The sequence below is a fragment of the Oncorhynchus gorbuscha genome, linkage group LG17 (genome assembly GCF_021184085.1).
Source record: "Oncorhynchus gorbuscha isolate QuinsamMale2020 ecotype Even-year linkage group LG17, OgorEven_v1.0, whole genome shotgun sequence".
NCBI classification, from domain to species: Eukaryota; Metazoa; Chordata; class Actinopteri; order Salmoniformes; family Salmonidae; genus Oncorhynchus; species Oncorhynchus gorbuscha.
Window position 1 is genome coordinate 5,387,864 of NC_060189.1, and position 27,085 is coordinate 5,414,948.

The following is a 27,085-nucleotide window of genomic DNA, read 5'->3' on the forward strand; positions in this document are numbered from 1 at the left end:
TGAGACTATTTCTATTTTGATTTTTCGTTCACCGTTTACACCTGTTGTTTTGGGTCATCCCTGGCTAGTATGTCATAATCCTTCTATTAATTGGTCTAGTAATTCTATCCTATCCTGGAACGTTTCTTGTCATGTGAAGTGTTTAATGTCTGCCATCCCTCCCGTTTCTTCTGTCCCTACTTCTCAGGAGGAACCTGGCGATTTGACAGGAGTGCCGGAGGAATATCAGGATCTGCGCACGGTCTTCAGTCGGTCCCGAGCCAACTCCCTTCCTCCTCACCGGTCGTATGATTGTAGTATTGATCTCCTTCCGGGGACCACTCCTCCTCGGGGTAGACTATACTCTCTGTCGGCTCCCGAACGTAAGGCTCTCGAGGATTATTTGTCTGTGTCTCTTGACGCCGGTACCATAGTGCCTTCTTCCTCTCCGGCCGGGGCGGGGTTCTTTTTGTTAAGAAGAAGGACGGTACTCTGCGCCCCTGCGTGGATTATCGAGGGCTGAATGACATAACGGTTAAGAATCGTTATCCGCTTCCCCTTATGTCATCAGCCTTCGAGATTCTGCAGGGAGCCAGGTGCTTTACTAAGTTGGACCTTCGTAACGCTTACCATCTCGTGCGCATCAGAGAGGGGGACGAGTGGAAAACGGCGTTTAACACTCCGTTAGGGCATTTTGAGTACCGGGTTCTGCCGTTTGGTCTCGCCAATGCGCCAGCTGTTTTTCAGGCATTAGTTAATGATGTTCTGAGAGACATGCTGAACATCTTTGTTTTTGTCTATCTTGACGATATCCTGATTTTTTCTCCGTCACTCGAGATTCATGTTCAGCACGTTCGACGTGTTCTACAGCGCCTTTTAGAGAATTGTCTCTACGTAAAGGCTGAGAAGTGCTCTTTTCATGTCTCCTCCGTTACTTTTCTCGGTTCCGTTATTTCCGCTGAAGGCATTCAGATGGATTCCGCTAAGGTCCAAGCTGTCAGTGATTGGCCCGTTCCAAGGTCACGTGTCGAGTTGCAGCGCTTTTTAGGTTTCGCTAATTTCTATCGGCGTTTCATTCGTAATTTCGGTCAAGTTGCTGCCCCTCTCACAGCTCTTACTTCTGTCAAGACGTGTTTTAAGTGGTCCAGTTCCGCCCAGGGAGCTTTTGATCTTCTAAAAGAACGTTTTACGTCCGCTCCTATCCTCGTTACTCCTGACGTCACTAGACAATTCATTGTCGAGGTTGACGCTTCAGAGGTAGGCGTGGGAGCCATTCTATCCCAGCGCTTCCAGTCTGACGATAAGGTTCATCCTTGCGCTTATTTTTCTCATCGCCTGTCGCCATCTGAGCGCAACTATGATGTGGGTAACCGTGAACTGCTCGCCATCCGCTTAGCCCTAGGCGAATGGCGACAGTGGTTGGAGGGGGCGACCGTTCCTTTTGTCGTTTGGACAGACCATAAGAACCTTGAGTACATCCGTTCTGCCAAACGACTTAATGCCCGTCAAGCTCGTTGGGCGTTGTTTTTCGCTCGTTTCGAGTTTGTGATTTCTTACCGTCCGGGTAGCAAGAACACCAAGCCTGATGCCTTATCCCGTCTGTTTAGTTCTTCTGTGGCTTCTACTGATCCCGAGGGGATTCTTCCTTATGGGCGTGTTGTCGGGTTAACAGTCTGGGGAATTGAAAGACAGGTTAAGCAAGCACTCACGCACACTGCGTCGCCGCGCGCTTGTCCTAGTAACCTCCTTTTCGTTCCTGTTTCCACTCGTCTGGCTGTTCTTCAGTGGGCTCACTCTGCCAAGTTAGCTGGTCATCCCGGTGTTCGAGGCACTCTTGCGTCTATTCGCCAGCGCTTTTGGTGGCCGACTCAGGAGCGTGACACGCGCCGTTTCGTGGCTGCTTGTTCGGACTGCGCGCAGACTAAGTCGGGTAACTCTCCTCCTGCCGGTCGTCTCAGACCGCTCCCCATTCCTTCTCGACCATGGTCTCACATCGCCCTAGACTTCATTACCGGTCTGCCTTTGTCTGCGGGGAAGACTGTGATTCTTACGGTTGTCGATAGGTTCTCTAAGGCGGCACATTTCATTCCCCTCGCTAAACTTCCTTCCGCTAAGGAGACGGCACAAATCATTATCGAGAATGTATTCAGAATTCATGGCCTCCCGTTAGACGCCGTTTCAGACAGAGGCCCGCAATTCACGTCACAGTTTTGGAGGGAGTTCTGTCGTTTGATTGGTGCGTCCGTCAGTCTCTCTTCCGGGTTTCATCCCCAGTCTAACGGTCAAGCAGAGGGGCCAATCAGACGATTGGTCGCATACTACGCAGCCTTTCTTTCAGAAACCCTGCGTCTTGGGCAGAACAGCTCCCCTGGGCAGAATACGCTCACAATTCGCTTCCTTCGTCTGCTACCGGGTTATCTCCGTTTCAGAGTAGTCTGGGTTACCAGCCTCCTCTGTTCTCTTCCCAGCTTGCCGAGTCCAGCGTTCCCTCCGCTCAAGCGTTTGTCCAACGTTGTGAGCGCACCTGGAGGAGGGTGAGGTCTGCACTTTGCCGTTACAGGGCACAGACTGTGAGAGCCGCCAATAAACGCAGGATTAAGAGTCCAAGGTATTGTTGCGGCCAGAGAGTGTGGCTTTCCACTCGCAACCTTCCTCTTACGACAGCTTCTCGTAAGTTGACTCCGCGGTTCATTGGTCCGTTCCGTGTCTCCCAGGTCGTCAATCCTGTCGCTGTGCGACTGCTTCTTCCGCGACATCTTCGTCGCGTCCATCCTGTCTTCCATGTCTCCTGTGTTAAGCCCTTTCTTCGCACCCCGTTCGTCTTCCCTCCCCCTCCCGTCCTTGTCGAGAGCGCACCTATTTACAAGGTACATAAGATCATGGACATGCGTTCTCGGGACGGGGTCACCAATACTTAGTGGATTGGGAGGGTTACGGTCCTGAGGAGAGGAGTTGGGTTCCGTCTCGGGACGTGCTGGACCGTTCACTCATCGATGATTTCCTCCGTTGCCGCCAGGATTCCTCCTCGAGTGCGCCAGGAGGCGCTCGGTGAGTGGGGGTACTGTCATGTTTTGTCATTTATTATCTTGTCTTGTCCCTGTGCTTCCCATTCTATTCGTTTCCCTCTGCTGGTCTTATTAGGTTCTTTCCCTCTTTCTATCCCTCTCTCTCCCCCTCCCTCTCTCACTCTCTCGCTCTCTCTTCTCTCTATCGTTCCGTTCCTGCTCCCAGCTGTTCCTATTCCCCTAATCAATCATTTAGTCTTCCCACACCTGTTCCCGATCCTTTCCCCTGATTAGAGTCCCTATTTCTTCCTTTGTGTTCCGTTCCTGTCCTGTCGGTTCCTTGTCTAGAATTCACCGTGCTGTGTTTGTGTATCGCCCTGTCGTGTCGTGTTTTCCTCAGATGCTGCGTGGTGAGCAGGTGTCTGAGTCTGTCTGGTTCAAGTGCCTTCCCGAGGCAACCTGCTGTTCACCTGCTGTTCAAGATCGAGTCTCCAGTTTGTCCTCGTCATTTCGAGTGAAAGTTGTGTTTTTTTGTTTGTAATTACTTTACTGGATTAAAGACTCTGTTTTCGCCAAGTCGCTTTTGGGTCCTCTTTCACCTGCATGACATCATCTTTGTGATCTGCGGGAAATATGACAGGAAGTGGTGCTCAGTTTACACCTCATTTTGTGGGCAGTGGGCACATACAGTTGAAGTCGGAAGTTTACATACACCTTAGCCAAAATCATTTAATTTAATTAAAAATTAATCATTTAATCCTAGTAAAAATTCACTGTCTTAGGTCAGTTAGGATCACCACTTCATTTTAAGAATGTGAAATGTCAGAATAAGAGTAGAGAGAATGATTTATTTCAGCTTTCATTTCTTTCATCACATTCCCAGTGGGTCAGAAGTTTACATACACTCAATTAGTACTTGGTAGCATTGCCTTCAAATTGTTTAACTTGGGTCAAACATCTTGGGTAGCCTTCCACAAGCTTCCGACAATTAGTTCAGTGAATTTTGGCCCATTCCTCCTGACAGAGCTGGTGTAACTGAGTCAGTTTTATAGGCCACGCTTAGGTCAGGGCTTTGTGATGGCCACTCCAATACCTTGACTTTGTTGTCCTTAAGCCATTTTTCCACAACTTTGAACGTATGCTTGGGGTCAATGTCCATTTGGAAGACGTAATTTGAGAACAAGCTTTAACTTCCTGACTGATGTCTTGAGATGTTTCTTCACTATATCCACATAATTTTCCACCCTCTTGATGCCATCTATTTTGTGAAGTGCACCAGTCCCTCCTGCAGCAAAGCACCCCCACAAAATGATGCTGCCACCCGGTTACGAACCCGGGTCTCCGGAGTGAGAAACAGTCACTTAACCAACTGAGCCACGAATAGTTGACAGAACCCAGAAGATGAGGCAGACACAGCAGTACTTGAGACGGTGTATTTAATGAAGTAAAAAGTGAAGTTCTTCAGGAAAACATGTAACTCCACAACCTCAAAAGGAATTCCACAAGAACAAAGGTAATCCTCCAAGACAAAAAGGTACATCCACAAGGTGGAAGGTAAAGCACAAAAAGCCAAAAAAAATACTCAAAAACAAACAAACAAGAACAAAAAAACAGAATTCCACAAGAGAGTCCACCGGGATCAACAAGAGTTCACAGAGTACTAGGGCTGGGTGCTAACATACAAACACAGAGCAAAGGACTGAGGAAAACAAAGGGTTTAAATACAATCAGGGGAAACGAGGCACAGGTGCAAATAATAATGGGGATCAAGGGAAAACAAAAGGTCAAAAGGCACAATGGGGGCATCTAGTGACCAAAAACCGGAACAACCCTGGCCAAATCCTGACAGAATCCCCCCCCCTAGGAACGGCTCCTGACGTTCCTACCAGCTCTCTCAGGGTGGAGGGCCCTGAACTGACAAATGAGGTCAGGGTCCAGTATGCCTTTGGCAGGAACCCAGGAGCGCTCCTCGGGACCGTAGCGTTCCCAGTTCACCAGATACTGCCAGGACCGCTGCACCCGGCGGGAATCCAGTATCCGATGGACGGTATAAGCCGGCTGGCCTCCAATGACACGAGGCGGAGGTCTGTCTGCCGGGACAAGGGGAGAAAAAACAACAGGTTTTAATAAGGAAATGTGAAATGTGGGATTAATCTTAAGGGATCTGGGTAAGTGTACATTTACATTTACATTTACATTTAAGTCATTTAGCAGACGCTCTTATCCAGAGCAACTTACAAATTGGTGCATTCACCTTATGACATCCAGTGGGACAGTCACTTAACAATAGTGCATCTAAAACTTAGGGGGGTGAGAGGGATTACTTATCCTATCCTAGGTATTCCTTAAAGAGGTGGGGTTTCAGGTGTCTCCGGAAGGTGGTGATTGACTCCGCTGTCCTGGCGTCGTGAGGGAGTTTGTTCCACCATTGGGGGCCAGGGCAGCGAACAGTTTTGACTGGGCTGAGCGGGAGCTGTACTTCCTCAGTGGTAGGGAGGCGAGCAGGCCAGAGGTGGATGAACGCAGTGCCCTTGTTTGGGTGTAGGGCCTGATCAGAGCCTGGAGGTACTGAGGTGCCGTTCCCCTCACAGCTCCGTAGGCAAGCACCATGGTCTTGTAGCGGATGCGAGCTTCAACTGGAAGCCAGTGGAGAGAACGGAGGAGCGGGGTGACGTGAGAGAACTTGGGAAGGTTGAACACCAGACGGGCTGCGGCGTTCTGGATGAGTTGAAGGGGTTTAATGGCACAGGCAGGGAGCCCAGCCAACAGCGAGTTGCAGTAATCCAGACGGGAGATGACAAGTGCCTGGATTAGGACCTGCGCCGCTTCCTGTGTGAGGCAGGGTCGTACTCTGCGGATGTTGTAGAGCATGAACCTACAGGAACGGGCCACCGCCTTGATGTTGGTTGAGAACGACAGGGTGTTGTCCAGGATCACGCCAAGGTTCTTGGCGCTCTGGGAGGAGGACACAATGGAGTTGTCAACCGTGATGGCGAGATCATGGAACGGGCAGTCCTTCCCCGGGAGGAAGAGCAGCTCCGTCTTGCCGAGGTTCAGCTTGAGGTGGTGATCCGTCATCCACACTGATATGTCTGCCAGACATGCAGAGATGCGATTCGCCACCTGGTCATCAGAAGGGGGAAAGGAGAAGATTAATTGTGTGTCGTCTGCATAGCAATGATAAGAGAGACCATGTGAGGTTATGACAGAGCCAAGTGACTTGGTGTATAGCGAGAATAGGAGAGGGCCAAGAACAGAGCCCTGGGGGACACCAGTGGTGAGAGCGCGTGGTGAGGAGACAGATTCTCGCCACGCCACCTGGTAGGAGCGACCTGTCAGGTAGGACGCAATCAAGCGTGGGCCGCGCCGGAGATGCCCAACTCGGAGAGGGTGGAGAGGAGGATCTGATGGTTCACAGTATCGAAGGCAGCCGATAGATCTAGAAGGATGAGAGCAGAGGAGAGAGAGTTAGCTTTAGCAGTGCGGAGCGCCTCCGTGATACAGAGGAGAGCAGTCTCAGTTGAATGACTAGTCTTGAAACCTGACTGATTTGGATCAAGAAGGTCATTCAGAGAGAGATAGCGGGAGAGCTGGCCAAGGACGGCACGTTCAAGAGTTTTGGAGAGAAAAGAAAGAAGGGATACTGGTCTGTAATTGTTGACATCGGAGGGATCGAGTGTAGGTTTTTTCAGAAGGGGTGCAACTCTCGCTCTCTTGAAGACGGAAGGGACGTAGCCAGCGGTCAGGGATGAGTTGATGAGCGAGGTGAGGTAAGGGAGAAGGTCTCCGGAAATGGTCTGGAGAAGAGAGGAGGGGATAGGGTCAAGCGGGCAGGTTGTTGGGCGGCCGGCCGTCACAAGACGCGAGATTTCATCTGGAGAGAGAGGGGAGAAAGAGGTCAGAGCACAGGGTAGGGCAGTGTGAGCAGAACCAGCGGTGTCGTTTGACTTAGCAAACGAGGATCGGATGTCGTCGACCTTCTTTTCAAAATGGTTGACGAAGTCATCTGCAGAGAGGGAGGAGGGGGGGGGAGGGGGCGGAGGATTCAGGAGGGAGGAGAAGGTGGCAAAGAGCTTCCTAGGGTTAGAGGCAGATGCTTGGAATTTAGCGTGGTAGAAAGTGGCTTTAGCAGCAGAGACAGAGGAGGAAAATGTAGAGAGGAGGGAGTGAAAGGATGCCAGGTCCGCAGGGAGGCGAGTTTTCCTCCATTTCCGCTCGGCTGTCCGGAGCCCTGTTCTGTGAGCTCGCAATGAGTCATCGAGCCACGGAGCGGGAGGGGAGGACCGAGCCGGCCTGGAGGATAGGGGACATAGAGAGTCAAGGGATGCAGAGAGGGAGGAGAGGAGGGTTGAGGAGGCAGAATCAGGAGATAGGTGGGAGAAGGTTGATATGATAGAGATGATAGGATGGAAGAGGAGAGAGTAGCGGGGGAGAGAGAGCGAAGGTTGGGACGGCGCGATACCATCCGAGTAGGGGCAGTGTGGGAGGTGTTGGATGAGAGCGAGAGGGAAAAGGATACAAGGCAGTGGTCGGAGACTTGGAGGGGAGTTGCAATGAGGTTAGTGGAAGAACAGCATCTAGTAAAGATGAGGTCGAGCGTATTGCCTGCCTTGTGAGTAGGGGGGGAAGGTGAGAGGGTGAGGTCAAAAGAGGAGAGGAGTGGAAAGAAGGAGGCAGAGAGGAAAGAGTCAAAGGTAGACGTGGGGAGGTTAAAGTCGCCCAGAACTGTGAGAGGTGAGCCGTCCTCAGGAAAGGAGCTTATCAAGGCATCAAGCTCATTGATGAACTCTCCGAGGGAACCTGGAGGGCGATAAATGATAAGGATGTTAAGCTTGAAAGGGCTAGTAACTGTGACAGCATGGAATTCAAAGGAGGCGATAGACAGATGGGTAAGGGGAGAAAGAGAGAATGACCACTTGGGAGAGATGAGGATCCCGGTGCCACCACCCCGCTGACCAGACGCTCTCGGGGTGTGCGAGAACACGTGGGCGGACGAAGAGAGAGCAGTAGGAGTAGCAGTGTTGTCTGTGGTGATCCATGTTTCCGTCAGTGCCAAGAAGTCGAGGGACTGGAGGGAGGCATAGGCTGAGATGAACTCTGCCTTGTTGACCGCAGATTGGCAGTTCCAGAGGCTACCGGAGACCTGGAACTCCACGTGGGTCGTGCGCGCTGGGACCACCAGAGTAGGGTGGCCGCGGCCACGCGGTGAGGAGCGTTTGTATGGTCTGTGCAGAGAGGAGAGAACAGGGATAAACAGACACATAGTTGACAGGCTACAGAAGAGGCTACGCTAATGCAAAGGAGATTGGAATGACAAGTGGACTACACGTCTCGAATGTTCAGAAAGTTAAGCTACGTAGCAAGAATCTTATTGACTAAAATGATTAAAATGATACAGTACTGCTGAAGTAGGCCAGCTGGCAGTGGGTGCGTTGTTGACACTACACTAATCAAGTCATTCCCTTGAGTGTAATAGTTTCTGCAGTGTTGCTATTCGGGGGCTAGCTGGCTAGCTAGCAGTGTTGTTTACGTTACGTTGCGTTAAAAGAACGACAATAGCTGGCTAGCGAACCTAGAAAATCGCTCTAGACTACACAATTATCTTTGATACAAAGACGGCTATGTAGCTAGCTAAGTAGCTAGCTACGATCAAACAAATCAAACCGTTGTACTGTAATGAAATGAAGTGAAAATGTGATACTACCTGTGAATGCGACCGGGTAGTTGAGTTCTATACAGAAGACGTTGGCTAGCGTTGGCTAGCTAGCAGAGTCACCTACGTTAAGGACGACAAATAGCTGGCTAGCTAACCTCGGTAAATTAAGATAATCACTCTAAGACTACACACTCTAAACCTAAACAACACAATTATCTTGGATACGATGATACGAAGACAGCAAAGACAGCTATGTAGCTAGCTAACACTACACTAATCAAGGTGATAAGAAACTGGGTTAACTCTCCTGGTAACCTTAAAGGGACCGATGTATTTTTGGGACAGCTTGCGAGACTCCACCCGTAGTGGTAAGTCTCTTGTGGAGAGCCAGACTCTCTGGCCGGGGCGCAGGGTAGGCCCGGTACGGCGACGTCTGTTGGCTTGTTGTTGGTACCTCTGTGAGGAACGCATAAGATTAAGACGGGTCTTCCTCCACATAAGCCGACAGCGTCTGACGAACTTCAAGGCTGAAGGCACTCTGACTTCTGCCTCCTGGTCCGGGAACAATGGAGGGGCATAGCCAAACTGACACTCGTGCGGGGACATACCAGTGGAGGAGGAGCGCAAGGTGTTGTGCGCGTATTCGGCCCAAACAATGAAGGACGACCATGTGGACGGGTTGTTACGAGTCATACATCGGAGGGTGGTTTCCAGCTCTTGATTCATCCTCTCTGTTTGTCCATTGGACTCCGGATGGTACCCTGAAGATAGACTGGCAGAAGCCCCCATGAGTTGGCAGAAGGCCTTCCAAAACCTAGAGGCGAATTGGGGACCTCTGTCAGAAACCATATCTTGAGGAATGCCGAAGACTCGGAACACATGATTAATTACCAACTCAGCCGTTTTCTTGGCAGAAGGTAACTTAGTCAGAGGGACGAACCTGGCCGCCTTTGAAAACCTGTCGATTATGACTAGGATAGTAGTATTGCCATGGGATGGAGGAAGGCCAGTAATAAAGTCCAACGAGATATGGGACCAGGGTCTGTGGGGAACAGGTAAAGGGTGAAGGAGTCCTTGCGGGCGGAGGTGAGAAGATTTGCCCTGGCAGCACACGGGGCAGGCATTGACGAAAGTGGCAACGTCTTCTCTTATGGTAGGCCACCAGAACTTACGCTGGATGAACTCCAAGGTGCGACCTACGCCCGGGTGACAGGTGAGGCGAGAGGAGTGCCCCCACAGAAGGACCTGAGTCCTCACTGCCTTGGGGACAAACAACCGATTGGCAGGACCTCCTTTCGGGTCCGGTTCAATAGCTTGAGCTCGTCTCACGGTATCCTCAACTTGCCACGAGATCGGAGCCACGATCTTAGCAGCAGGAAGGACAGGCATGTCCGTGTCATCTCGGATGGCAGGAGCGTAGACTCGGGACAGGGCATCCAATTTGAGATTCTTCGACCCGGGCCGATAGGTGAGGATAAACTGGAATCGATTGAAGAAAAGAGACCATCTAGCTTGTCTAGAGTTCAACCGCTTCGCCTGCTGGATATACTCCAGATTTTTGTGGTCCGTAAGCACTTGAAACGGGTGAGAAGCGCCCTCGAGCCAGTGTCTCCATTCCTTCAATGCCATCTTAACCGCTAGGAGTTCACGATCCCCCACATCGTAGTTCCTCTCAGCCGGGGTAAGCCGGTGTGAGAAGAAAGCGCACGGATGAAGCTTCTTGTCTTCACCCCTCTGAGACAGGACAGCTCCAACACCAACCTCTGAGGCGTCTACCTCCACCACAAATGGTTCATCCATAGTCGGTAGTATCAGGATGGGAGCAGAGAGGACGCGCTGCTTGAGTCCTTGGAAGGCCGTCTCAGCTTCTCTTCCCCACAAAAACCTTGCATTGCCATCCTTGGTTAAAGCTGAGAGAGGGGCTGCCACCAAGCTGAAGTTCTTGATGAACTTGCGGTAAAAGTTAGTGAAGCCCAGGAAACGCTGAACTTCCTTAACGGATTTGGGGGTGGGCCAATCCGCTACCGCCCCTACCTTCCTGGGGTCCATTTGGACTCGACCGGGTTCCACTACAAATCCCAGGAATTGTACTCGGGATGAATGGAATTCACATTTTTCCGGCTTAAAGTACAGATGGCTGTCTAGAGGCGTTTGAGTACTTGTCTGACATGCTTTGTGTGTTCTTGAAGAGAGCTAGAAAAGATGAGGATGTCATCCAAGTAAACGAACACAAATATGTTAAGCATATCCCTAAGCACATCGTTTATGAGCGCTTGGAACACCGCTGGGGCGTTGGTCAGGCCGAAGGGCATCACCAAGTATTCATAGTGACCAGTAGGCGTGTTGAAAGCGGTCTTCCACTCGTCACCAGGTCTGATCCACACAAGATGGTATGCGTTCCGCAGGTCAAGCTTAGTGAAAACAACTGCTTCCTGGAGCAGCTCGAAGGCTGTGGCCATAAGGGGTAACGATTACGGACGGTTATGGCATTGAGTCCCCGGTAGTCGATGCAAGGATGTAATCCACCATCTTTCTTGGCCACAAAGAAAAACCCTGCTCCCGCCGGGGAGGTGGATGGACGCATGAGGCCTGCTTCCAGAGCGTCCTTGATGTAGGTATCCATAGCAGCTCGTTCGGGTGGAGATAGGGAAAAGATCCGACCCCTGGGGGGGGCAAGTGCCCGGAAACAGTTTGATGGGGCAATCATAAGGTCTATGGGGTGGTAGCATGGTGGCCCTCTGTTTGCTAAATACCAGTTTGAGGTCATGGTAACACTCGGGAACTCGGGTCAGGTCGATGGATTCTAAAGACTCTGGAGTAGAACTCGGGGAATTCGGGAAAATACAAGTAGCTTGGCACGTAGGACCCCACAGCTTGATAGTGCCCACAGACCAGTCGATGTGAGGGTTGTGGCTGTGAAGCCAGGGGTATCCAAGGACGAGAGGGAACTCGGAACAGGAGATCAAATGAAAGTTCATAAATTCCTGGTGTTGTGAAACTGAAAGTCGCAAGGAGGTAGTGACATGAGTGACAAGTCCAGATCCCAAAGGGCTTCCATCCAATGTAGTAACCCTCATGGGGTCACTTAGAGGTTCAGAGGGAACGCCATTCTCCTTCGCCCAGACACCATCCATGAAGTTACCTGCGGCTCCAGAGTCTACCAAGGCTTGAAGGTGAAGCTTGTGGTTGTCCCAGGAAAGGGTGACTGGAATGAGCAGACGGGAGTTGGACGGATGGGAGGAGGTTATGTTTCCCGTTACAGTTCCCCCCGGTCTACGGGACAGAGCGTTTCCCTGGAGCCCGGGACACATGGAACGGAAATGGCCCGGTTTGCCGCAATATAGACAGCGTCGCTCCCTCATCCGGTGGTCTCTCTCAGCCTGGGAGATGCGTCCAATCTGCATGGGTTCCGGTGGAGCCAGCGAGGATAAAGGTGGGGACTCGGAGCTGGGACTGATAGGGGCTAGAGGTCTACGGTTGAGTTCTCTCTCTCTCAGACGCTGGTCAATGCGTGAGGCCAACTTGATCAGGGACTCGAGATTGTCCGGTGGTTCCCGAGTGGCCAGTTCATCTTGGATAGTGTCGGAAAGGCCTTTCAGAAAGCACACCGTGAGCGCCTCGTAGTTCCAGCCACTCGCTGCTGCCACCGTGCGGAACTGGATGGCATAGTCCGTCACGCTGCGCCGACCTTGGTGGAGAGTCAGGAGCTGTTTGGCTGAGTCAGGACCACTGCTTGGGCCTTGAAACACTCGTTTGAATTCCTCAGCAAAGGCAGAGTAGCTGGCACAGCAGGAACTATGGGCATCCCACACAGCAGTAGCCCAGGCCAGGGCTTTTTCCGACAGCAGGGTGATGATATATGCGATCTTAGAACGGTCGGTGGGGAACGACGAGGGTTGCAGCTCGAAGGAGAGAGAACATTGGGTGAGAAACCCTTTACAAGCACTTGGATCACCTGAGAACCGTTGGGGAGGTGGAAGACGAGGTTCAGCCAGAGGGTTAACTGCCATGGGTACGTGAATCTGAGGTACTGGGACGAGAACTGTTGCTGGGGTAAGTCGATCAGATATCTGCTTTATGGAAGTCAGCATCTCCGACAGAAGATGAGAACGTCTAGCCATTAAGGCCTCTTGCTGAACCAGGGCGGCTTCGTGGCGTTGGACAGTCTCCTGGTGGTGGGACAGCATGGCAACAAGGCCCTGGGAACTGGCTGCCTCTGGGTTCATTTTTGGCTCTGTGTTTCTGTCAGGACCCGGTTACGAACCCGGGTCTCCGGAGTGAGAAACAGTCACTAAACCAACTGAGCCACGAATAGTTGGCAGAACCCAGAAGATGAGACAGACACAGCAGTACTTGAGACGGTGTATTTAATGAAGTAAAAAGTGAAGTTCTTCAGGAAAACATGTAACTCCACAACCTCAAAAGGAATTCCACAAGAACAAAGGTAATCCTCCAAGACAAAAAGGTAAATCCACAAGGTGGAAGGTATAGCACAAAAAGCCTAAAAAAAATACTCAAAAACAAACAAACAAGAACAAATAAACAGAATTCCACAAGAGAGTCCATCGGGATCAACAATAGTTCACAGACTACTAGGGCTGAGTGCTAACATACAAACACAGAGCAAAGGACTGAGGAAAACAAAGGGTTTAAATACAATCAGGGGAAACGAGGCACATGTGCAAATAACAATGGGGATCAAGGGAAAACAAAAGATCAAAAGGCACAATGGGGGCATCTAGTGACCAAAAACCGGAACAACCCTGGCCAAATCCTGACAGGTTGGGATGATGCCCTTCGGCTTGCAAGCCTCCCCTTTTTTTCCTCCAAACATAACGATGGTCATTGTGGCCTTTCCTGTTTCATCAGACCAGAGTACAATCTTTGTCACCATGTGCAGTTGCAAACCGTAGTCTGGCTGTTTTATGCCGGTTTATCAGCAGTGGCTTCTTCCTTGCTGAGCGGCATTTCAGGTTGTCGATATAGGACTCATTTTACTGTGGATATAGATACTTTTGTACACGTTTCCTCCAGCATCTTCACAAGGTCCTTTGCTGTTGTTCTGCGATTGATTTGCACTTTTCGCACCAAAGTATGTTCATCTCTAGGAGACAGAACACGTCTCCTTCCTGAGTGGTATGACAGCTGCGTGGTCCCATGGTGTTTATACTTAAGTACTATTGTTTGTACAGATGAACGTGGTACCTTCAGGCGTTTAGAAACTGCTCCCAAGGATGAACCAAACTTGTGGACGTCTACACCGACTTGCCAAAAGTATAGTTTGTTTGGACATTTCTGAAGTGGTTGAAAAAACGAGTTTTAATGACTCCAACCTAAGTTTATGTAAACTTCTGACTTCAACTGTAGCTGTTAAAATCGCAAGGAGAATGTTTGATCTGTCTCTTTCTTTCTCTCACATACAGTATTTGAAATCTAATTATATAATCTATGTGGACGGGTGTGTGTTGTCTGCACCTGCTCTGGGCCTGGTGCAGGCTGGGGATGCTGTGTGTATGTGTGTGTGTGTGTCTGTGTGTGAGTATAGGTCAATGTAACGTGTGTGTGTGTGTAACTGAGTGTTGATCTGATAATCTGTGTGTTGTTAGAGTGCTGTTCATACGTTGGTCTTCACGTTAAACATAAACCTAAACAGAGATCAACTACTTGGATGTGTCCGTGTGTCTGTGCAGGGTGGTTGGGTGGGAGTGTGTGCAGGTGGGCATCAGTGTGTTAGAGAACAAATGGAAAACCTACAGTTCACCTTTGTGCTCTTTTTTACACACACACCTATGGACCTTGATAAAGGTCAGCCCCTCTGTGTGTGTGTCTGTTTGAAGCAAGGCCTTCCATCATACGTTCCTGTGTGTGTGTGTGTGTCAGGGGTAGTGGGTCGCCTCAGGGAGTGGTGTGTCATGGATGTTAATAGCCCTGGGCAGGCCTCAGCCGAGCCGGGGGCTGGAGTTGTCTGTCTGACCCCACCCCGCTGCCCTGATCCTGGGGAAGAGAGGCTGGGGAGTGGGGGGCCTCAGCAGGGGCCTGGGTCGCGGTCAGCACGCATCACACTCAACACACACACCCACTGGGAACTGTTATGGAGAAGATTGAAAGATATTTTATTTTCACATACCCCAGATGGGTGTGGTGAAATGTGTTGTTTTACAGGGTCCGCCATAGCAGTACAGCGTTTCTGGTGCAAATTAGGGTGAAGTGCCTTGTTCAAGGGCACATCGACAGATTTTTTACCTTATTGGCTAGATTATTTGAACCAGCGACCTTTACGGCTACTGGCCCAACTCTCTAACCGTTACCAACCTACAGGGATTTTTCATATAATAATAGTCAGTTAGTCAGTATGATATTAATCATAATAAACTTTGTTTATTTTATCATTTTTTTTACAATTTTTTTGCTCTTTAATACAAGTAACAATAAAATTAAGATGAAATAAATTGTATAAAATTATAAAATAATAAAAGAAAAGTAATAACAAAAGAAACAGGAAGGAGAATACATCATTAAAATCTAAATATTAAAATCCTCTTTACTTTACTTTATTTTCCACCATAATTTGTAAATTAATTAATTAAAAATCCTACAATGTGATCATAGTTGATGTGTACCTATGATGAAAATTACAGGCCTCTCTCATCTTTTTAAGTGGGAGAACTTGCACAATTGGTGGCTGACTAAATACTTTTTTCCCCCACTGTATAAAGTCTGGGATTTAACCTTCATATTTCAGATTTAACATATTATGGCAACGACTTTGTTTGAGTTGTTACTCTTTTAGCATTTGTGTAGTTTATGAAAAATAAGAGAAATAAAATAACGAAAAATAACGGAAAATTCACTTATTTTGACAGCAGCGTCGAGGACCACTCCCCACCTTGTTTAACCTGCATGACCAAGGATTCAAACCAGTGACCCAATTCCAAAACCCTGCCATTGCAATTTAATTAAAAACAAATGCTTATTGGCCTTCAAGGAGAAAATAATCTATGCACACACACACACACACACACACACACACACACACACACACACACACACACACACACACACACACACACACACACACACACACACACACACACACACACACACACACACACACACACACACACACACACACACACACACACACACACACACACACACACACAAAAACAAACACACACATCTGCTCTAAACTTCAGAAGCTCCAGTGCCACCTCAGATGGCCTCAGATCTTTGCGATCCATGCCGTGCCAACACCCACACACACACACACACACACACACCATGCTGACACTTTTCAGAGTCTTTTGTTCAGCAGCAGGAGAAAGGTCGGGGGTAAATAACAGCATCAGGTCGTTGGCGTGTGTGCTCCACTGGTTTCCTATTTCTCATGGCAACCGGACACAAATCCTGCTGCTGTGTTGGCACACTGCAGATATGGGAGGTGAAATGGCTACCGTTTTAAGGGATCCTGACCAACAGTGCAATTTGGTGTGTTTTTTCGCATTGTTTATAACTTATTTTGTACATAATGTTGATGATACTTATCTCTTACGACCGTAAACTGCTTCTGGATATCAGAACAGTTATTACTAACCTGGAATTGGACAAAGAGGTTTTCTGTATCGAGTCCGAAGTGAGGATATACTGCTTCTCCAAGACCTGGACCAAATCCCCATCAATCGAATGAAGAAAATACAGAAACACAGAGAGCGGAGATTGGGGTGCCTTGTTAGAATTTGTTGGCGAGTGGTTAACTCACCTCTATCATCTATCCCATTGGGCACCGTGCAATGACTGGAGAATAAACTGGATGATCTCTGTATGGGACAAATGTCGACAATTTTCAGTGAAATTAAAATCCTTCTTTATATCCCAAAAAGTCTGTATAGTTGGCGCCATCAATCTGAGTTCAACATGCAGACAAAGGAATCTGTAATGATCTTCGTCTGTTGTTTGTAGAAAGTCAGACCGAAATGCAGCGTGTAGGTTACTCATGACATTTAATGAAGCTAATACGGTACATGAAATAACGAAGAAGAAAACAACAAACGAATGAAACTAATACAGCCTATCTGGTGACTAACACTAAGACAGGTACAATCACCCACGAAATACAACGCGCACTCAGGCTACCTAAATACGGTTCCCAATCCGAGACAACTAGAATCAGCTGACTCCAATTAGGAATCGCCTCAGGCAGCCAAGCCTAACTAGACACACCCCTAATAATACACACTCCCAATTAATACAAACCCTAATACGAAAATACAACATATAAACCCATGTCACACCCTGGCCTACCCAAACATATAACAAAAACACAAGATACAATGACCAAGGCGTGACAGAATCCAAAAAAGCTACTGCTAAACTATCTCTTAGCATCACCTGAGACGTCTGGCTCCCACCCAGCCATCAGAAAATGCAAATGCGCTACGCCAAATGCTAATAGCACTCGTTAAAACTCAAACATTCATTAAAACACACATGCAGGGTACTGAATTAAAGCCACACTCGTTGTGAATCTAGCCAACAAGTCAGATTTTTTAAATGCTTTTCGGCGAAAGCATGAGAATCTATTATTATTATTATTATTATTATTATTAGCATGCAACACCCCAAAATACCTGAAGGGGACCTAAACAAAAGAATTAGCTACAAAATAAAATAAAAATTATCCGTCTATGAGTGATCCAGAAAAAAACACCATTTCAAAACGCAACGTAATTTTTTTAAATTACAAAAGTTGCCTATAAACAAAACACTTCAAAATGCTTTTATAATCCAACTTTAGGTATTAGTATACGTTAATAATCTATTAAAATGATCACGGGGCGATGTGTATTCAATAGTTCCACGTCTTCAAATCATGGTCGGAAATCTCTCTTCCAAAAACATCCTGTCGGAGACTTGAAGGAATGGGGTCTCTCTTCTTCGTTTGACCAAGAAACAACCCCCAGGCAATTGCCAAGACTGGCGACATCGTGTGGAAGCTGTAGGACTTGTAATCTCGGAGCCATCTCTTTTGCTGTGCCATAGACAATACATGCAAGTGGCGCATTGATATTTTTTCCACTTTTTGGTGATCAGTTTTCCTTGGGCTTTTCGACGAAACACACGTTCTGTTATAGTCACAGCCGTGATTTAACCAGTTTTAGAAACATCAGAGAGTTTTCTATCCACACATACTAATCATATGCATATACTATATTCCTGGCATGAGTAGCAGGGCATTGAATTGTTGCGCGATTTTTAACATAATTTTCGATAAAGTTGGCCTAAGCTTAACAGGTTATTAAAACAAGTCAAACTGTGTCTCTATTTAATCCTCAGGTACCCTAATTATAATTATGTAATTCATTAATGTAATTAAACTATAACATTTCATACGGAAAGAAGTATGATAAATAGAAAAGTCAAATTAGCAAGTGTGCGTCTTCTTCGTCACGCGCCACAGACTGATTTCCAAATGTGATTCCCAGTACCAAAACTCAAAATTCTCCCTCGTTTTGAAAGAAACAAGGGAGAAACCTGAAACAAAGATTGTTGCCAGTCTCTGAAGTGGATGCCATATGAATTACAATCTGGGATCTGGAATTGCATAGGACCCATAGCTTTCCATCAAAAAAATAATTATAATAAAATCTGTTTGGTTTCTCTTTCGATTTTCTCCTACCATATCGATTGTCTCAAACATTATTTTAACATTTCTACAAACTAACTTCAAACTAACTTCAAAGTGTCTTCTATCCAATGGTACCAATTATATGCATATCCTGGCTTCTGGGCCTGAGTAACAGGCAGTTTACTTTGGGCACGTCAGTCAGGCAGACATTCTGATAAAACAAGTTTCAATACAAACTTGAATCCGTTTTACCTCATTTTTAACAGTCACATGTGCAACCAGAGGAAGAAAACACCTTTACTCCACAGAGACGTGTACAAAGCTCTCCCTCGACCTCCATTTGGCAAATCTGACCATAATTCTATCCGCCTGATTCCTGCTTACAAGCAAAAACTAAAGCAGGAAGTACCAGTGACTCGCTCAATACGCAAGTGGTCAGATGAAGCGGATGCTACGCTACTGGACTGTTTTGCTTACAACACCTGCTCTGATGCCAATCGGATGTGGCGGGGCTTGCGAACTATTGACACGAGCCTACCAGATGAGCTAAATGCCTTTAATGCTTGCTTCCAGGCAAGCAACACAGAAGCATGCATGAGAGCACCAGCTGTTCCAGACGACTCTATGATCAAGCTCTCCGTAGCCGATGCGAGAAAGACCTTTAAAACAGGTTAACATTCAGATGGATTACCAGTATGTGTACTCAGAGCATGCGTGGACCAGCTGATGAGTGTCTTCACTGACATTTTCAACCTCTCCCTGACCGAGTCTGTAATACCTACATGTTTCAAGCAGACCACCATTGTCCTTGTGCCAAAGAAGCCAAGGAAACCTGCTTAAATGACAACCGCCCTGTAGCACCCACGTCAGCAGTTATGAAGTGCTTTGAAAGGCTGCTCATGGCTCAACACTATCATCCCGGAAACCCTAGAGCCACTCTAATTTGCATACCACTCCAACAGATCCACAGATGATGGAATCTCAATCACTCCACACTGCCCTTTCCCACCTGGACAAAACGAACACCTTTGTGAGAATGCTGTTCATTAACTACAGCTCAGTGTTCAACACTATAGTGCCCACAAAGCTCATCACTACGCTAAGGACACTGGGACTAAACACCTCCCTCTGCAATTGGATCCTGGACTTCCTGACGGGCCGCCCCACAGGTCAACCCCAGGTTGTAAGGGCAACAAGACATCTGCCACGCTGATCCTCAACACGGGGGCCCCCAAGGGGTGTGTGCTCGGTCCCCTCCTGTACTCCCTTTTCACCCAATACAGCGTGGCCAAGTACGACTCCAACACCATCATTAAGTTTGCTGACGACACATAAGTGATAGAGCTGATCACCGCCAACGATGAGACAGCCTATAGGGAGGAGGTCAGAGACCCGGCAGTGTGGTGCCAGAACAGAAACCTCTCTCTCAACTTGAGCAAGACAAAGGAGCTGATCGTAGGGACTACCCTATTCACATCGACAGGGCTGTGGTGGAGAGTTTGGGTCGAGAGTTTCAAGTTCCTTGGTTTCCACATCACCAACAAACGATCATGGTCTAAACACACCAAGACAGTCATGAAGAGGGCATGACAACAGCTTTTTCATCTTGGGAGACTGAAAATATTTGGCATGGATCCCCAGAACCTCAAAAAAGTTCTACAGCTGCACCATCGAGAACATTACATCACCGCTTGGTATGACAACTGCCCGGCATCCGACAGTAGGGGAATACAGAGGGTAGTGCGTACAGCCCAATACATCACTCGGGCCAAGCTTCCTGCCATCCAGGACCTATATATTAGAAGGGGTCAGAGGAAGGCCCCAAAAATTGTCAAAGACTCCAGTTCTCTCTGGTACCACACAGCATTAACGGAGCACCAAGTCTAAGTCCAAATGGCTCCTTAATACAATACCTTCTACCTCCGGGCCAAAAGAATCCTGAACAATTCATCAAATGTCCACCCGGACTATTTACATTGACCTCCCCTTTGTTTTTACACTGCTGCAACTCGCTGTTTATTATCTACGCATAGTCACTTTACCTCCTGTATAAATGACCTCGACTAACCTGTATCCCTGCACATTGACTCAGTACCGGTATCACCTGTACATAGCCTCGTTATTGTTATTTTATTGTGTTACTTTTTATAGAATTGTTTACTTAAGAAAATATTTACTAAATGAACTAAACTCTATTTCTTGAAATGCAAGGTCTACACAGCATGTAAAAAATAACATTTGATTTGATTTGGGAGTGAGGAGAGGGAGGAGAGGGAGGAGAGAGGAGAGGGAGGAGAGGGAGGAGAGAGGAGAGGGAGGAGAGAGGAGACGGAAGAGAGAGGAGATGGAGGAGAGAGGAGACGGAGGAGAGAGGAGAGGGAGGAGAGAGGAGAGGGAGGAGAGAGGAGAGGGAGGAGAGGGAGAGGGAGGAGAGAGGAGAGGGAGGAGAGAGGAGAGGGAGGAGAGAGGAGAGGGAGGAGAGGGAGGAGAGAGGAGAGGGAGGAGAGATGAGAGGGAGGAGAGAGGAGAGGGAGGAGAGAGGAGAGGGAGGAGAGAGGAGAGGGAGGAAAGAGGAGTGGAAGGAGAGAGGAGAGGAGGAGAGAGGAGAGGGAGGAGAGAGGAGAGGGAGGAGAGAGGAGAGGGAGGAGAGAGGAGAGGGAGGGAGAGGGGAGAGGGAGGAGAGAGGAGAGGGAGGAGAGAGGAGAGGGAGGAGAGAGGAGAGGGAGGAGAGAGGAGAGGGAGGAGAGAGGAGAGGGAGGAGAGAGGAGGGGAGAGAGAGAGGGGGAGAGGGGGAGAGAGGAGAGGGGGAGAGAGGGGAGGAGAGGAGAGGGAGGAGAGGGAGAGGGAGAGAGGGGGGAGGGAGGAGAGAGGAGGCGGGAGGAGAGAGGAGAGGGAGGAGAGAGGAGAGGGTGGAGAGAGGGGAGAGGGAGGGAGAGAGGAGAGGGGGAGAGAGGAGAGGGAGGGAGAGGGGGAGAGGGAGGAGAGAGGAGAGGGAGGAGAGGGGAGGTAGAGAGGAGAGGGAGGAGAGAGAGAGGAGGGAGGGAGAGAGAGGAGAGGGAGGAGAGGGAGGAGAGAGGAGAGGGAGGAGAGAGGAGAGGGAGGAGAGAGGAGAGGGAGGAGAGAGGAGAGGGAGGAGAGAGAGAGAGGGAGGAGAGAGGAGAGGGAGGAGAGAGAGAGGGAGGAGAGGGGAGAGGGAGGAGAGAGGAGAGGGAGGAGAGAGGAGAGGGAGGAGAGAGGAGAGGGAGGAGAGAGGAGAGGGAGGGAGAGAGGAGAGGGAGAGAGAGGAGAGGGGAGGAGAGAGGAGAGGGAGGAGAGAGGAGAGGGAGGAGAGAGGAGAGGGAGGAGAGAGGAGAGGGAGGAGAAAGGAGCGGTAGGAGAGAGGAGAGGGGAGGAGAGAGCAGAGGGAGGAGAGAGGAGAGGAAAGGGAGGAGAGAGAGGAGAGGGAGGGGGAGAGGAGAGGAGAGAGGAGAGGGAGGGAGAGAGGGAGGGAGAGAGGGAGAGGGAGGAGAGAGGAGAGGGAGGAGAGGAGAGGGAGGAGAGGGAGAGGGAGGAGAAAGGAGGGAGGAGAGAGGAGAGGGAGGAGAGAGAGGAGAGGGAGGAGAGGAGAGGGAGGAAAGAGGGAGGAGAGAGGAGAGGGGGGAGACGGGAGGAGAGGAGAGGGAGGAGAGAGGAGAGGGGGAGAGAGGAGAGGGAGGAGAGGGAGGAGAGAGGAGGAGGGAGGAGAGGGAGAGAGGAGAGGGAGGAGATAGGAGAGGGAGGAGAGAGGAGAGGGAGGAGAGAGGGAGACGGAGGAGAGAGGAGAGGGAGGAGAGAGGAGAGGGAGGAGAGAGGAGAGGGAGGAGAGAGGAGATGGAGGAGAAAGGAGAGAGGAGAGAGGAGAGGGAGGAGAGAGGAGATGGAGGAGAGAGGAGAGGAAAGAGGGAGGAGAGAGGAGAGGGGGAGAGGGGGAGAGAGGAGAGGGAGGAGAGAGGAGAGGGAGGAGAGAGGAGAGGGAGGAGAGGGAGGAGAGGGAGAGGGAGGACAGAGGAGAGAGGAGAGGGGAGGAGATAGGAGAGGGGGAGAGAGGAGAGGGAGGAGAGAGGAGAGAGGAGGAGAGAGGAGAGGGAGGAGAGAGGAGAGGAGAGGAGAGAGAAGAGGGAGGAGAGAGGAGAGGGGGAGAGGGGGAGAGAGGAGACGGAGGAGAGAGGAGACGGAGGAGAGAGGAGAGGAGAGGAGGGGAGGGAGGAGAGGGAGAGGGAGGAGAGAGGAGAGGGAGGAGAGAGGAGGGGGAGGAGAGAGGAGGGAGAGAGGAGAGGGAGGAGAGATGAGAGGGAGGAGAGAGGGAGAGGGAGGAGAGAGAAGAGGGAGGAGAGAGGAGAGGGAGGAGAGGGAGGAGAGAGGAGACGGAGGAGAGAGAGACGGAGCAGAGAGGAGAGGGAGGAGAGGGGGAGAGGGAGGAGAGAGGGAGAGGGAGGAGAGAGGAGAGGGAGGAGAGAGGAGAGGGAGGAGAGAGGAGAGGGAGGAGAGAGGAGACGGAGCAGAGAGGGGGAGGGAGGAGAGAGGAGAGGGAGGAGAGAGGAGACGGGGAGGGGAGAGAGGAGAGGGAGGAGAGAGGAGAGGGAGGAGAGAGGGAGAGGGAGGTGAGAGGAGAGGGAGGAGAGAGGAGAGGAGGAGAGAGGAGAGGGAGGAGAGAGGAGAGGGAGGAGAGAGGAGAGGGAGGAGAGAGGAGAGGGAGGAGAGAGGAGAGGGAGGAGAGAGGAGAGGGAGGAGAGAGGAGAGGGAGGAGAGAGGAGAGGGAGGAGAAAGGAGCGGTAGGAGAGAGGAGAGGGAGGAGAGAGCAGAGGGAGGAGAGAGGAGAGGGAGGAGAGAGGAGAGGGAGGAGAGAGGAGAGGGAGGAGAGGGAGAGGGAGGAGAAAGGAGCGGTAGGAGAGGAGAGGGAGGAGAGAGCAGAGGGAGGAGAGAGGAGAGGGAGGAGAGAGGAGGGGAGGGGGAGAGAGGGGAGAGAGGGAGAGGGAGGAGAGAGGAGAGGGAGGAGAGAGGAGAGGGAGGAGAGGAGGAGAGAGGAGAGGGAGGAGAGGGGGAGAGAGGAGAGGGAGGAGATAGGAGAGGGAGGAGAGAGGAGAGGGAGGAGAGAGGAGACGGAGGAGAGAGGAGAGGGAGGAGAGAGGAGAGGGAGGAGAGAGAGAAGAGGGAGGAGAGAGGAGAGGGAGGAGAGGAGGAGAGAGGAGAGGAGGAGAGAGGAGAGGGAGCAGAGAGGAGAGGGAGGAGAGGGTGGAGAGGGAGGAGAGAGGAGAGGGAGGAGAGAGGAGAGGGAGGAGAGAGGAGAGGGAGGAGAGAGGAGAGGGAGGAGAGAGGAGACGGAGGAGAGAGGGAGGGAGGAGAGAGGAGAGGGAGGAGAGGGAGACGGAGGAGAGAGGAGAGGGAGGAGAGGGAGGAGAGAGGAGAGGGAGGAGAGAGGAGAGGGTGGAGAGGGAGGAGAGAGGAGACGGAGGGAGAGAGGAGAGGGAGGAGAGGAGAGGGAGGGAGAGGGGAGGAGAGGGAGGAGAGAGAGGAGAGGGAGGAGAGGAGAGACGGAGGAGAGAGGAGAGGGAGGAGAGAGAGGAGAGGGAGGAGAGAGGGAGGGAGGAGAGAGAAGAGGGAGGAGAGAGGAGAGGGAGGAGAGAGGAGAGGGAGGAGAGAGAAGAGGGAGGAGAGAGGGAGAGGGTGGAGAGGGAGGAGAGAGGGAGACGGAGCAGAGAGGAGAGGGAGGAGAGGGTGGAGAGGGAGGAGAGAGGAGAGGGAGGGAGAGGAGAGGAGGGAGAGAGGAGAGGGAGGAGAGAGGAGAGGGAGGAGAGAGGAGACGGAGAGAGAAGGGGAGGGAGGAGAGAGAGAGGGAGGAGAGAGGAGACGGAGGAGAGAGGAGAGGGTGGAGAGGGAGGAGAGAGGAGAGGGAGGAGAGAGAGACGGAGGAGAGAGGAGAGGGAGGAGAGAGGAGAGGAGAGGAGAGAGGAGGCGGAGCAGAGAGGAGAGGGAGGAGAGAGGAGAGGGAGGAGAGAGGGAGAGGAGGAGAGAGGAGAGGGAGGAGAGAGGAGACGGAGGAGAGAGGAGAGGGAGGAGAGAGGAGAGGGAGGAGAGAGGAGACGGGAGGAGAGAGGAGAGGAGGAGAGAGGAGAGGGAGGAGAGAGGAGAGGAGGGAGGAGGGGAGAGGGAGGAGAGAGGAGAGGGAGGAGAGAGGAGAGGGAGGAGAGAGGAGAGGGAGGAGAGGAGCGGGAGGAGAGAGGAGAGGGAGGGAGAGAGGAGAGGGTGGAGGAGAGAGGAGGAGAAAGGAGCTGGGAGGAGAGAGGAGAGGGAGGAGAGAGAGGGAGGGAGAGAGAGGAAAGGGAGGAGAGGGGGTAGAGAGGAGAGGGAGGAGAGAGGAGCGGGAGGTGAGAGGAGAGGGAGGAGAGGGAGGAGAGAGGAGAGGGAGGAGAGGGAGAGGGAGGAGAGAGGAGACGGAGGAGAGAGAGACGGAGGAGGGGGAGAGGGAGGAGAGAGGAGAGGAGGAGAGAGGAGACGGAGCAGAGAGGAGAGGGAGGAGAGAGGAGAGGGAGGAGAGAGGAGAGGGAGGAGAGAGAGAGAGGGGGAGAGAGGAGATGGAGGAGAGAGGAGAGGGAGGAGAAAGGAGAGGGAGGAGAGAGGAGCGGGAGGAGAGAGGGAGAGGGAGGGGAGAGGGAGAGGGTGGAGAGAGGAGAGGGAGGAGAGAGAGAGAGGGAGGAGAGAGGAGAGGGAGGAGGAGGAGAGAGGAGGGAGAGAGGGAGAGGAAAGAGGGAGGAGAGAGAGAGGGATGAGAGAGGGAGAGGGAGGAGAGAGGGAGAGGGTGGAGAGAGGAGAGGGAGGAGAGAGGAGAGGGTGGAGAGAGGGAGAGGGAGGAGAGAGGAGAGGAGGAGAGAGGAGAGGGTGGAGAGAGGAGAGGGAGGAGAGAGGAGAGGGAGGAGAGAGGAGAGGGAGGAGAGAGGAGAGGGAGGAGAGAGAAGAGGAAAGAGGAGGAGAGAGGAGAGGGATGAAAGAGGAGAGGGAGGAGAGAGGAGAGGGAGGAGAGAGGAGAGGGAGGAGAGAGGAGAGGGGAGGAGAAAGGGAGCGGTAGGAGAGAGGAGAGGGAGGAGAGAGCAGAGGGAGGAGAGAGGAGAGGGAGAGAGAGAGGGAGAGGGAGGAGAGAGGAGAGGGAGGGAGAAAGGAGCGGTAGGAGAGGAGAGGGAGGAGAGAGCAGAGGGAGGGAGGAGAGGAAAGAGGGAGGAGAGAGGAGAGGGGGAGAGGGGGGGAGAGAGGAGAGGGAGGAGAGAGAGGAGAGGGAGGAGAGAGGAGAGGGAGGAGAGGGAGGAGAGAGAGGAGGAGAGAGGAGCGGAAGGAGAGAGGAGAGGGGAGGAGAGGGAGGAGAGAGGAGAGAGGAGCGGAAGGAGAGAGGAGAGGGAGGGAGAGGGAGGAGAGAGGGAGAGAGGAGAGGGAGGAGAGAGGAGAGGGAGGAGAGAGGGAGAGGGAGGAGAAAGGAGCGGTAGGAGAGAGGAGGGAGGGAGAGAGCAGAGGGAGGAGAGAGGAGAGGGAGGAGAGAGGAGAGGGTGGAGAGGGAGGAGAGAGGAGAGGGAGGAGAGAGCAGAGGGAGGAGAGAGGAGAGGGAGGAGAGAGGGAGAGGGAGGAGAGAGGAGAGGGAGGAGAGGGAGGAGAGAGGAGAGGGAGGAGAGAGGGAGAGGGAGGAGAGAGCAGAGGGAGGAGAAAGGAGCGGTAGGAGAGAGGAGAGGGAGGAGAGAGCAGAGGGAGGAGAAAGGAGCGGTAGGAGAGAGGAGAGGGAGGAGAGAGGAGAGGGAGGAGAGGGAGGAGAGAGGAGAGGGAGGAGAGAGGAGAGGGAGGAGAGAGGAGAGGGAGGAGAGAGGGAGGAGAGAGGAGAGGGGAGGAGAGAGGAGAGGGAGGAGAGAGGAGAGGGAGGAGAGAGCAGAGGGAGGAGAAAGGAGCGGTAGGAGAGAGGAGAGGGAGGAGAGAGCAGAGGGAGGAGAAAGGAGCGGTAGGAGAGAGGAGAGGGAGGAGAGAGCAGAGGGAGGGGAGAGAGGAGAGGAAAGAGGGAGGAGAGAGAGAGAGGGGGAAAGAGGGGGAGAGGAGGAGAGGGAGGAGAGAGGGAGAGGGAGGAGAGGGAGAGGGAGGAGAGAGGAGAGGGAGGAGAGAGGAGAGGGAGGAGAGAGGAGAGGGAGGAGAGAGGAGAGGGAGGAGAAAGGAGCGGTAGGAGAGAGAGGAGAGGGAGGAGAGAGAGCAGAGGGAGGGAGAGGAGAGGAAAGAGGGAGGAGAGAGGAGAGGGGGAGAGGGGGAGAGAGGAGAGGGAGGAGAGAGAGAGGGAGGAGAGAGGAGAGGGAGGAGAGGGAGGAGAGAGAGAGGGAGGAGAGGGAGGAGAGAGGAGAGGGAGGAGGGAGAGGGAGGAGAGAGGAGAGGGAGGGGAGAGAGGAGAGGATGAAAGAGGAGAGGGAGGAGAGAGGAGAGGGAGGAGAGGGAGGAGAGAGGAGAGGGAGGAGAGGGAGGGAGAGAGGAGAGGGGGAGAGGGGGGAGAGAGGAGAGGGAGGAGAGAGGGAGAGGGAGGAGAGAGGAGAGGGAGGAGAGGGAGGAGAGAGGAGAGGGAGGAGAGGGAGGAGAGAGGAGGGGAGGAGAGGGAGGAGAGAGGAGAGGGAGGAGAGGAGAGGGAGGAGAGAGGAGAGGGAGGAGAGAGGAGAGGGAGGAGAGAGGAGAGGGAGGAGAGAGGAGAGGGAGGAGAGAGGAGAGGGAGGAGGAGAGGAGGAGAGGAGACGGAGGAGAGGAGAGGAGGAGAGAGGAGAGGAGGAGGAGAGGGAGGGGAGAGAGGAGAGGGAG

General features: G+C 51.6%; 1 protein-coding gene across 1 annotated transcript in view; it reads left to right on the forward strand.

Annotated features, from left to right (window-relative positions):
• Nucleotides 1-18,859: 18,859 nt before the first annotated feature.
• LOC124002284 overlaps nucleotides 18,860-27,085 on the forward strand; it is a 29,508-nt gene continuing 21,282 nt past the window's right edge. The window contains exon 1 of the mRNA XM_046309658.1: nucleotides 18,860-18,935. Coding sequence (XP_046165614.1) covers nucleotides 18,860-18,935 — 76 coding nt within the window. The remainder of the gene's footprint in view (nucleotides 18,936-27,085) is intronic.